Source organism: Salvelinus alpinus, chromosome 1 (assembly GCF_045679555.1).
Source record: "Salvelinus alpinus chromosome 1, SLU_Salpinus.1, whole genome shotgun sequence".
Taxonomy (NCBI): domain Eukaryota; kingdom Metazoa; phylum Chordata; class Actinopteri; order Salmoniformes; family Salmonidae; genus Salvelinus; species Salvelinus alpinus.
Window position 1 is genome coordinate 106,099,840 of NC_092086.1, and position 11,803 is coordinate 106,111,642.

Genomic DNA, 11,803 nt, shown 5'->3' on the forward strand with positions numbered 1-11,803 from the left:
AATATATTTATTAATCCCAGATGGATAAAGTGTTCGTCAATCAAGCATTCATTTAGTCACAAAGACAACCAGCAACAATAGAAGTAGCAACAACAGCAGGTAGAAAACAACATTTCAGTCAATAGAATGGAAGTAATTAGAATAGGTTGAGATTAGGTTTAAAGTTTCCAACAGCTATGCAAACCACGTGTTATACACTTCATCCACCCCAACCTCTTCTCTGCAGCAGAGAATTCTGCTCGTCACACCCCAATGTTTCCAGTAATAAGACATTTAACAAGTATGTATATTAACAAAGTAAAAATAGTATAGGATCAAATACACATCTGATCATTTGATGTACATGTTATAATGTTCTACTGTATGTCTGTTTTCTTCTTCGTGTTAGGATCCAGAGTGTCTGACTTGAGGTACTGCCAGGAGTTGCTCCATTCTGCCTGGGGAAGTTCAACCTCGTGGAGTTGCATGTGGTGTTTGGGGCCGTTGTGTATGAGAGGCTCTGTGCCCTGGTTAAGCTGATGTGGGTGATTTGGGTTTGAGAGTCTCCATGATTGTTTCCACCGGTCCAGTGATACTGAGTTGTTGGATTCTGGGGCGACAGATAACCTCCAAGACTCTGCCCAGTCCTCCAACTGCTGCTGTGTCTTCCAAGATTCAGACCATTCATTCTGAGGCATGCTGTCTTCAGCATGATCGACACCCAGGCACTTGTAAGTCTTATGCTTATTGGACAAAAACACAACATCATTTTGGGCTTTTGTGTTGTTTTTTGACAGATTCGGACAATATATCTTCCAGGAACCATGCCATTCTCTCTGTTGTGTTTCGCCTTCACTTTCTGCAGTTGACACTTTCCAAGACTGGCGCCAGTCTGAGAAAGGTGTGTTAATCTTGTGGAACTGGAGATGCAGTGGCACATCGGGCATATCTATCTCTGATTCAATTTCTTCGGGCTCTGACTGGGACTGAGGTTGATTTTTCAAAGATTTCCAGGACTCTACCCCTTCTGGTGAGGACGTAATGTATTCATCAAGTTGGGAGATCAACAGATCATTGGACAGCTTGTGTTTTAGTGATATTGGGAGATACTGCCGATTCTGGGAGTCTATAGAGGTCCTGTATGAGTGATGTTCATGACAAAAACGCCAGGACTCACGCCAATCCTTCAGATATGGATTGTTGTTTTGAACATTGTTACCTGCGACCTTCCAAGATTCTGTCCAACCTGGCAAGAAGTCATCAGGCTGTACTCTTTCTGTAATCATCTTGTTCTCAGCATGCTGCTTGTGTAAAGGCTTGAGTGTCTTCCAAGCATCCTCCCACTCCGGAAGGTTTACTTTGTTATCCAAAGGCTTAGCATTCAGTAGTTTGTTGCTTTGTTCCCGGCTGAACGCTGGCCATCCCTGCTGCCAGGATGTTGTTTGTGTGTGCAGTAAGCGACTGAATAGCAGTGGTCGACACTTGAAGGGCTTTGCCCATTCATTGAAAGGTAGGTTTCTGTCCTGCTTAAACGCCCTCCACCATTTTTTCTCAGATGGGCCTTCCTTCTGTGGGGGCTTCAGGATTTTCCAGGAATCACCCCAGATTGCCTGGTTAAGATTGTATTTGTAAGGCTGAGGAGGTGATGGTGTGCTGGCTTTCAGCATCTCCTCCTCTGGTTTTGGGGCTAGGGGCTGTGCAGTCTTGGGTGAGGTGGGGCTCTCGTCCTCTGGCTTGAACCTCCATGATTCTGTCCAATCATTCAAAGGAATCTCTATTAGATGTGACAAATGTTTAGAGGAATCAGAATGGCTATCTTTTTCCTCCTCCTCCTCCTGTGTCTCAGTGTATTGGGTAGGCTTGATGGTCTTCCAGCATTCAGACCATTCATTCTGGACCATACAGTCAACACTCAAGAAACGTTCAGTCTTATGCCTTGAGAAAAATACAACATCCGTTGGGGGTTTTAAGTAATTTTTATTTAGGTTCGTCCAAGATATTTTCCAGGAATCAGTCCATTCTGTTGAAGAATGTTGTTGTTCGTCTTTACCTGCTACAGCTTGCGCAGTTGACACTTTCCAAGACTCGTGCCAGTTTGAGAAGGGTGTGTTAAGCTTGTAGAACTGAAGATGCAGTGGCACATGGGACATTTCCAACTCTGATTCAGTTTCTTCTGAATCTGACTGGGACTGAGGATAAGGTTTCACAGATTTCCAGGACACTATCCACTCGTATGAAGATGGGATCTCCTCATCAAGCTGGGAGCTCAACAGCTCATTGGTCAGCAAGCATTTTGACATCATCATAGCATGATGGCAGTACTGGGAGTCCATAAAGGACTTGCAACAGTGGTGTTCTTGGCACAACCTCCAGGACTCATGCCAATCCTTCCAATACGGATTGCTGTTTTGTTTCCAAGATTCTTTCCAACCTGGCATGAAAGTATGTTGGGGAGGCATGGGGGTCTTCCAGGATTTAGACCATTCACTCTGAGGCATGCTGTCGACACCCCGGAACCTTTGGGTCTTGTACTTATTTGAGAAAAACACAACATCTCTTTGGGCTTTTGTGTCATTTTGATGCTGACTATATATCTTCCAGGAACCTTTCCATCCATCTTCAATTGCTTCGTTATTTGCAGTTGACACTTTCCAAGACTCGTGCCAGTTTGAGAAAGATGTGTTAAGCTTGTGGAACTGGAGATGCAGTGGCACATGGGACATTTCTACCTTTAATTCAGTCCCTTTGGGTTCTGACTGGGACTCTTGGGACTGGGGCTGACATTTCACAGATTTCCAGGACTCTATCCAATCTGATGAAGATGGGATATCCTCATCAAGCTGGGAGATCAACAACTCATCGGACAACACATGTTTTGACATCAACTGGGAGTCTATGGGGGCCTTGCACCTGTGGTGTTCTTGGCACAAACTCCAGGACTCGTGCCAATCCCTCAGATATCGGCCACTGTTTTGGACATTTTCACCTGCGACCTTCCAAGATTCTGTCCAGCCTGGGAAGAAGGCTTTGGGCTGTACTGTTTCTGTAATCATCTGGTTCTCAATGTGTTGCTTGGATAAAGATTTGGATGTCTTCCAAGCGTCATCCCACCCTGGAAGGTTTACTTCGACATCCAAAGGCTTAGCTTTCAATAGTTTGTTTCTTTGTTCCCGGCTGAACACTGGCCATCCTCGCTGCCACCACTCTGTTTGCTGGTGAAGGATGAAACTGAATAACAGTGGTCGACACTTGAAGGGCCTTGCCCATTCGCTGAGAGGTAGGTATCTATCTGGCTTAAAATCCCTCCACCATTTTTCCTCAGGTTGGACTTCCTGCTCTGGGGGCTTCAGGCTCTTCCATGACTCATCCCAGCCTCCGGCTGGTTTGAGAACTTGGGGCTTTGCCCTCTTGGGTGGTTTATTTTTCGGTGGTGGTGGTGATGGAGCAGGTTTGGGAATCTTTGGTGGTGGTACCACCTTAAACATGGCTCCTTCGATGTCAGCATCAATGTCTGGGATCACCGCAACCTTTCTGAAGTCAGATATGTCGCTGCCCTTTCCTTTCTTCTCCGCTGCCGTAGGGGTTCCATTTTTGTTCGCCAGGCGAGACTGCCACTTTTTGTAAAGCCTGTGGAAGACAGCACCACAGCAGGGTAAATTTTTATAATAACACAATAATATTAACTGCCCTTATACTGTAGGTTGTTAGTCAATAGTCACTTTTTAAAAACAATTAAATTGTATTTTTAATCAAAGCCAGCATGAAATGTTATAATGCATTGCAATGTATTACATATTATAAACTGGTTGGTTCGAGCCCTGAATGCTGATTGGCTGACAGCCGTGGTATATCAGACCGTATATCACGGGTATGACAAAACATTTATTTATACTGCTCTAATTACGTTGGTAACCAGTGTATAATAGCAATCAGGCACCTCAGAGGTTTGCGATAAATGGCCAATATACCACAGCTAAGGCCTATATCCAGGCACTCCGCGTTGCGTCTTGCGTAAGAACAGCCCTTAGTCGTGGTGTATTGGCCATATAACACACCCCCTCAGGCCTTGCTTAATTGCACACGCATTATCAAGGTGTTATGACTGACAAAGCTGTTCCTATAGGTCCCTGGGCATTCAAAGATTGACATGCTTTAAGAAAGAGTGGATAAGGATATGATGCCACACTGTCTTAAGAAATATGCATTTGAATCCAAACCATGAATATAGTTGATGAACTTTGAAGTGATAGTTCACTTTTTGGAAGATAACTTTTCTCAAAATAAATTTGTGAGTCATTGTATGACCAGTCTTACCCATTCAAGGCACTCTTTCCTTGTCTCTCCTTTTCCAGTTGTCCCTTCTGACTGAACTGCTTAGCTCTGTTCTCCCATTGGTTCCTGAGCTGGAAGCTGTCGTACACTGTCCCTTTATCCCTGTCTGACGACATCATGCCACCTCCTGACAGGAAAACACATAGCGTGTATAACACCATTTTAGTGTAGCCCAGAGACACTGGTATGCATGAATGAATGACATAAATATTAAGGCTCGTATAAGTTCAAGAGTATAAGAGTTCAGGTTCAAGAGTTATTTGCCACAAAAAAAGGCATGTCTACCCAGTGCAAACACAATAATACAGGAATAAAAATTACAATTGTAATGCTCCAAATTCATCAAATACATGTATACAGTCCAAGTGCAGTGTAAAAGCCTATGTAAGTGCCCATAAAAGATGCAGCTATTTTTGGGAGAGCAACAGCTGTTCCATGGACACCATAAACAGCCAAGCTAGCTAGTTGGAATAACACAAAATAACTGGTTTTGAATTTCACTAACTTTATGATCCGTAACAAAGACTAGCTAGCTCTTACTTCTTGGCCAGGGCTCCCGTGAAAAAATAGATTCCTTTCCCAATGTCACTGGTCTGGATGAAGAACGATAAATATATAGAATCTTCCTCCCTTGCTCCTTTACTGTGTGTACAGCGCAATTTCTTGTCTGTGTGACTTGCCAAACTGACTCACCCCCTGTGCTATAATTGGCTGAGAAACTGAAGAAGCTTCAATCATGGGATGAATCCAATCCCAGGTTGTGGTTTATACTGTAGATTCATTACTGAGACACACAGTTCCACTGAAATATGAGAAAAGTTAAATATATGGCCATGCCATGAGTTCTATGTAGCCTATGATGCTGAAGAAAAAGGATATTTAAAAATTCAGGAGAAGTGAAATTGAATGTATTTGTTTAAATAACAACCCCAAATCTGACTTTTCCTCACCTCCATTATTTTATTTTCCCTAATATGCTTAGCTCTTCCTATGCTACAAACTGGTATTGTATTTCAATTTGCAAAAGCATTGAGTTAAGGGGCTTTAAATAACCATGATACTTGTAGAGTAAACACATTCATTCTGTAATCCACTATATGTTATAAATTGTAAAATCAATGTCTCTTGGATAAAAATGGTTTATATGTGTCACGCCCTGACCATAGAGAGCTTTTTATTCTCTATGTTGGTTAGGTCGGGGTGTGATATCTAGGGGAATTATATGTCTATGTTGGCCTGGTATGGTTCCCAATCAGAGGCAGCTGTTTATTGTTGTCTCTGATTGGGGATCATATTTAGGTAGCCATTTCCCCATTGTGCTTTGTGGGATCTTGTCTAGGTATAGTTGCCTGTGTGCACTATTTTGAGCGTCACGTTTCGTTTGTTCGCTTTGTTTTTTTCCCCCTTTGAGTTTTCTATTCCAAATAAAAGGATGGCAACATACCACGCTGCATCTTGGTCCACTCCTTATTGACTATCGTGACAATATGTCTCTGTCAGGTCTAGATGGTTCTGTGCTCTATTTAAACCACGATGACGCTAATCTATTTTTACAGGATTGGATGGTTTTGTCATGCCGTCACTATGACAAGTGCTCATTACTTACCCTGGGTTCCCTAAAACACTCCAACTTTGAGTCTGTGGTGTGCCGTTCATGGGACAAGTGGCCCAGTAGACATTCTTGGAATTCATATCCCAGTGAACATGAACAACCTCATCAGAACTTTGAGGCCAAATTTGCCAAACATTTTTCAATTTACATTAATACATGCATAAGTTGTCTAAAGTCTCCTCCATATGTTTTTTTTTTTTCAAACGTTATGAACAAAAGAATATTCAAATTATACATATAGCTGCTCCTGCTGACTACACCATTTAAAAAGTAGCATAGAGGGAAGGTCCTCAAGCAACAAAAAAAAAAATTAAGTATAGAGCAGTGAAAAATACACTTGAAATTAGTACTGAATCATGGAAAGTGCACTACACAATATCACAAAATTGATTTAAATTAACAAATATTTAAAGTGCAACTGAGCGCAAGAACCCTCTTCTCTGGTTAAATGATTTGCGGCATCGATTTCAGTCAGAAACAATTATTCCAGTATCAAAATCTGTAAGTAGGATAATTGGTCATAAAGTCAATATATTCCAAAACAGAGTTGTGAGATGTGTAACTGAGGATGTCAAAACTTAACATGAGGGTTGGGTTGTGATTTAAATCCTGCCCCCATTGGCTCACTGCATGGCAGTCTAATCACGACTGGCAGTAATCAAATCCTCCGGATAACAGCTGCCCAGTGTGCTGCAGGTCACGCTATCCAATCACTCACCAGGATCAACTTACCCACCCATTTATTTACAGACAGCCGAACTAACCATTAGCACACAACACCTTGGACTTGTTTAGAAAATATATATCGTTTAAGATAATCACAAATGTTATTTTGAAAGAATATACAAGTTTGTTTTTTTAAACAGAATGGGCTTTCAAACATCCTCAGATTTGTGAGCTAACATTAGCATCCCAAACAATTTTCATTAAAGATAACTACATCTAGAATGCAGGAAATCCAGTACGATCGAGGCTTCCCTGACCAATCACGTTGACATGCTGCATCTCGCAGTTGATAAGCCAGTTGGTATGGTGGCCTGTTTGGGGCAGTGACTGAAGAGGGACAAACATAGCACACCCACATTGAACCACAACTCTAAAGACACAAATGACATTTTTCTTAATGAGTAACAAAAAAATCCCAGGTGGAATCGGCAAGTTCAGCCCCTCTTTAATGTTATTACAAGCAATATTTTGTTATTTCAAGGTTACAGTTGTGTGTCTAGTACAACAGAGCATTCATGTAAGACTTCAGTGTTTAAATGCAATATTCAATTAAGGCTAGTAAAAGTATCTCAAAGCACAGCAACTATAGACAGGTTGGTTGTTTAGCAACCAGCACATGCAGAGCTATGGGGCAAAACAAACGGTTGGCTTAGATTGAATAAATATAATTGACATGTTGTCAATGTTTATTGAAAACATACATTTACACAATGAGCACTTGTTTCAAATACATTGCTACTGTTGGTTTGCTAGCTAGCAAATTTTTGCCCTATTAACATTGACATGAAATCAGTCAAAACACCTCAACAAGACACATAAAGAACAAGACGAAACTAGTCACTTACGATTCCCCACAGGCAGTTTGTCATTGTTGGAAGCTATCTGGCCATCCAGAATCACAACTCACCATTGAAACGTGCGAATCGTTTGTGACGTTATCAGCCAACCCATCTATAGTGCACGCACAGCAAACTGTATTAAGTGTAACAAAAATTGCATTCATCACTCTCAAAAATGTCTGAAAGACTTTAAAGTGCTACATGCATGGAATAACCAAGCCCACAAAAAAACAAGAATTACCTTTGCTGACTGTCTCCAAGTCCTCACAGACACTGATCCGACAAGATGTACTCAGAATTTCACAATAAACACAGAGACTAGATATAATTATTTTCAACTGTGATTGGCAGTTCAGTCCATCGGCTAGAGCTAGTCTGAGGACTTGGAGGTAGCAGCGGGTCCTTTTTCCTCTTCCTGGTTGGCAGGAAATGCAGCCATTTTAAGATAACAGGAGATGCATGCTCCGCAGTCACACCTGCAATCAATTAAGACAAAACACAAAGAATCAGTTCGAACAGACCAATAGGAGGCATGTAACATGACTATGTTAATTAACTCAACAATATCAGCTACACCCTGTCACATCCTTGCCCACTTAAAAATAAAATGTGTTCCACATTTGCTAATATCAAACACTACATATCTGAAAAGAAAGCTTCTTCGGTTTTCTTGAAGTCAACTAGTGCAGCTCTGTCAGTTTGGGTGCTGATAGGAGTAGGAACTGCCTACAGTCAGAGACGGAGGAGGAAGCAAAACATCTCACTCCTTCATTTTTTCTGGTTCATATACAGTACAGTCAATTAACTAATTATACCAGACCCGAGAGCCACTCCTTAGTAAGTAGACCGGAACTGTGACCATTTTTTCCCCAATGGTAAACGGCCTGAGTAAGACTTCATTTATCCACCATCTTTTCTAAAGTTTATCTGCTGACAAAAACATTACCCAAGGGCCCTCAGCCCACAATCTCCCCCAGTCTAATCCCATCTGCATACATATACCATACAAAATCCTTGCCATAACATCTTACTTTTTAACAGCCTTCTTTTCCTTCCCTTTCCTTTCCTCACATGTCCCATCACATACCGTTAACAGTTTTCTTCGAGTTTGGTCTTTAAAAAGTTACTTTAAGTTAATTAGGTTATAATGGTAGTAATGCATGGTTGTCATTGTTTTCATGTCTTAACCTAAATGTGTTGTGTTGTTTATTTGTTTGTAATGTTTGCTTGCTTCATGGCTGTCATGGTAATTAAGTCCTATTGTCCCCAGTCTGTATTGTGTCCAAGAAAACAAAGAAACAAAAACAAAAAACAAAACAAAAAAAGCCCTCCGCCCCTTTTCCTTAGATGGGAAAAAAGTTGTTTTGACATCTGGGAGTCCATAGAAACCTTCCACCAGCGATGTTCTTGGCAGAAACTCCACGAGTCACGCCAATCCTTCAGACTTGGAGGATTATTTTGAACATTGTCACCAGAGAGCCTCCTTGCCTCTCTCCAACCTGTCAAGGCTTTGGGCTTTACTGTCTCTGTAACCGTCAAGTCCTCAGTGTGCTGCTTGGCTAAAGGCTTGGGCGTCTTCCAAGCATCCCCCCATTCTGTAAGATTTACATTGTCATCCAAAGGCTTAGCATTCAGTCGTTTATCACATTGTTCCTCTGTGAACTCTGGCCATTCCTGCTCCCAAGCCTCCAGAGATACTTGTTCTTTAATGTTCAACAACAGTGGTTGAGTCCTCCAGGCTTCTGACCATTTATCGACATTAAGTATGTCCGATGAAGCCTGAGTTTTTTGGGGGGCATCAAACTGCGATTTCTTGGGTGGTTCATGTTTCTTTGTGGGTAGTGTGGGTGGAGGTACCACCTTGGCCTGGCCTCCAAACCTGGCCTCCAAACCTGGCCTCCAAACCTGGTCTCCAAACCTGGACTCCAAATGTGCTGCTTCAATGTCAGCATCATTGTCAAGGCTCATCACAATTTTTCTGGAGTCAGACATGTCATCGCCCGTCCCTGTCTTCACAGTTTCTGCAATCATCTGATTCTCTGTGTGCTGCTTGAGTGAAGGCTTGGACGTCCGACAAACTTTCTTCCACCATGGAAGATTTACTGTGTCATCCTGAGGAGGTGACGGTTTTCTGGCAAGCAGCTTCTTCTCCTTGGGTTGTGGGGCTGGGGGCTTTGCGCTCTTGTGTGCGGTGGGCTTATTTTCCTCAGAGCTCTCCTTCCTCAGCTGAAGGAGTGGTTCATGTTTCTTATGAGTTGGTGGCTCAGATTTATGTATAGTTGGTGGAGGTGCCACTTTAGACCTGAAGTTAGACATGTCGCTGCTCTTTCCTTTCTTCTCCACTGCCGTAGATGTTCTATTTCTGCTGATTACCAAGCGATTCTGCCACTCTCTGAAAGCCTTTACTTTTTCTGTAATGCCCCTGTTTTCTGTGTGCTGCTTGGGTAAAGGCCTGGACATCTTCCAAGAATCCTTCCACTCTTTAAGGTTAACTTTGTAATCCAAAGGTTTAACTTTCAGTAGTTTGTTGCTTTTTTCCCGGCTGAACGTTGGCCATCCCCGCTGCCAAGACATTGTTTGGTCGTAAAGGATTCTACTGAACTGCAGTGGTCGACACTTAAAGGGCTTTGACCATTCACTTGGACCATTCGGTAGTTCTCTATCCCTAATACTCCTCCACCATTTTCCCTCAGATCGTCTTTGTAAGTCTTTGTATGAGAGAATGACTTTGGGCAGAGGAGGAGGTGATGGTTTAGGTGGGGTGGGCTTCTTCTCCACTGGCTTGGGGATCTCTATCTTCACCCGTCGTGGTGATTTCTTGGGAGTGGGTGGGGGTGGAGGTGGAGGCGGGGCTGCGTCTAGTGGAGGATCAAGCCTAAACCGTTTCAGTAGAGGACAATACACCATCTTTCTGCCCTTTCCTTTCTTCTCCAATGCCATCAGTCGAATGTGCCGCTCTTTAATAAGCCTACGGATAAACACACAGAACCATAGCGAATTAGAAAAAAAACAACACCATAGCATTATTGAGGAGATGATCAAGAATAGTGTTGAGAATGGGGAGAAAATTAGAGGCAGACCACGAAACAGACCAGACCTCAACAACCCCCATGTCTGTCTGTCTGGTCTTTCTGAAAGTCTGTGTGTTCATGTATTACATTTGTTTTGTGATTTTACCGATTCAGGTCTCTATTTTCCTGCCCCTGCTTCTCCTGCTGTCCCTTCTCACTGATCTTCTGGGCTCTGTTCTCCCAAGGGTCTCGAAGCTGGCAGGGGTCGAACGCGATCCCTTTACCAAACACAGCCCTTTTATCCCTGTCTGACGACATCATGCCACCTCCTGACAGAAATAAAACACATAGCATGTTAGTATTGTCAAGACACTGGCATTCATTTATTGCAGATCTGGGTTGAGTGTAGTTTTAAAGGCACAATGCAGCCGTTTTTATATCAATATCAAATCATTTCTGGGTAAAAATGAAGTACCTTACTGTGATTGTTTTCAATCAAAATGGTCAAAAAACAAAATTGCTTCTTAGCAAAGAGCAATGCCTATCTATTATTTGGCAATAGTTTTACATTTATCATCAAATATTTTGGACTCTGACAGAAGCTGTATTTTCAAATAAACTATGATGTACAATCATTTCTGGCACAAGTCTGATTTATTGATATGCATGCAAGCCACTCTCCGGAATAAGTGTCCATATCTACAGCAGCTATTTTTGGTAGAGCAACAACAGCTGTTCCTTGAACACCCTAAATAGTCACTGAGGCTAACACTATCTAGCTAGCTAGTACAGAAAAACAGGCCTTATCTACTTTACAGACTTTATAATCCATTACACAGACTATCTAGCCTTTACTTCTTAGCTAGGGCTCCCATAAAACAGAGATTTATATCTCAATGGGACTATTGTTCATAACTGAATAATAAATAAATAAATACAATGTCCATACCTTGCTCCTTCACTCTGAGTGGGAACGGTGTTTGTGCTTGTTTAAGACCCGCCCCCAATGCTTCGATTGGCTAAGAAACTCACTGGCATTTGGGCTGAATCAAATTATGGATTACGCCTTTAAGATTTAAATACAAGCATTTCCACATTATTTTCAAATATCCATAACACACCATAAATTCCATGCAGTTTATAACACTGAGTTTAAGGGTAATCTGAGTCCTCACCCACATTTTCCTCTAATGGTTTATGGTCTTCCCACGCTACTTACTTACAAAAGTCTTATTGAGTTCAGAAATTTCAGAGAGAGTTCAAATTAAACAACCTCATTGTCAATCGTAGAGTAAAATGTATAT

General features: G+C 42.0%; 2 protein-coding genes and 1 long non-coding RNA gene across 3 annotated transcripts; all 3 read right to left on the reverse strand.

The window, feature by feature from the left end:
- Positions 1–212: 212 nt before the first annotated feature.
- On the reverse strand, positions 213–5,003 carry LOC139537690 (uncharacterized). The gene is made up of 3 exons (XM_071339294.1): positions 4,852–5,003; positions 4,294–4,438; positions 213–3,606 (listed from the first exon to the last, which is right to left on the reverse strand). Exons 2-3 carry the CDS (start codon positions 4,428–4,430, stop codon positions 357–359), a joined length of 3,387 nt encoding a protein of 1,128 aa, XP_071195395.1. The 5' UTR covers positions 4,431–4,438; positions 4,852–5,003; the 3' UTR covers positions 213–356.
- A 1,643-nt stretch (positions 5,004–6,646) lies between these two features.
- On the reverse strand, positions 6,647–7,907 carry LOC139537702 (uncharacterized). Its single transcript, XR_011667587.1, has 3 exons — positions 7,730–7,907; positions 7,495–7,621; positions 6,647–6,976 (listed from the first exon to the last, which is right to left on the reverse strand). It is a non-coding gene; the product is annotated as an uncharacterized lncRNA (long non-coding RNA).
- Positions 7,908–8,555: 648 nt separating this feature from the next.
- On the reverse strand, positions 8,556–11,549 carry LOC139537697 (uncharacterized). Its single transcript, XM_071339307.1, has 3 exons — positions 11,449–11,549; positions 10,666–10,828; positions 8,556–10,456 (listed from the first exon to the last, which is right to left on the reverse strand). The coding sequence occupies exons 2-3, from the start codon at positions 10,818–10,820 to the stop codon at positions 8,746–8,748; spliced, it is 1,866 nt and encodes a 621-aa protein (XP_071195408.1). The 5' UTR covers positions 10,821–10,828; positions 11,449–11,549; the 3' UTR covers positions 8,556–8,745.
- Positions 11,550–11,803: the final 254 nt, after the last annotated feature.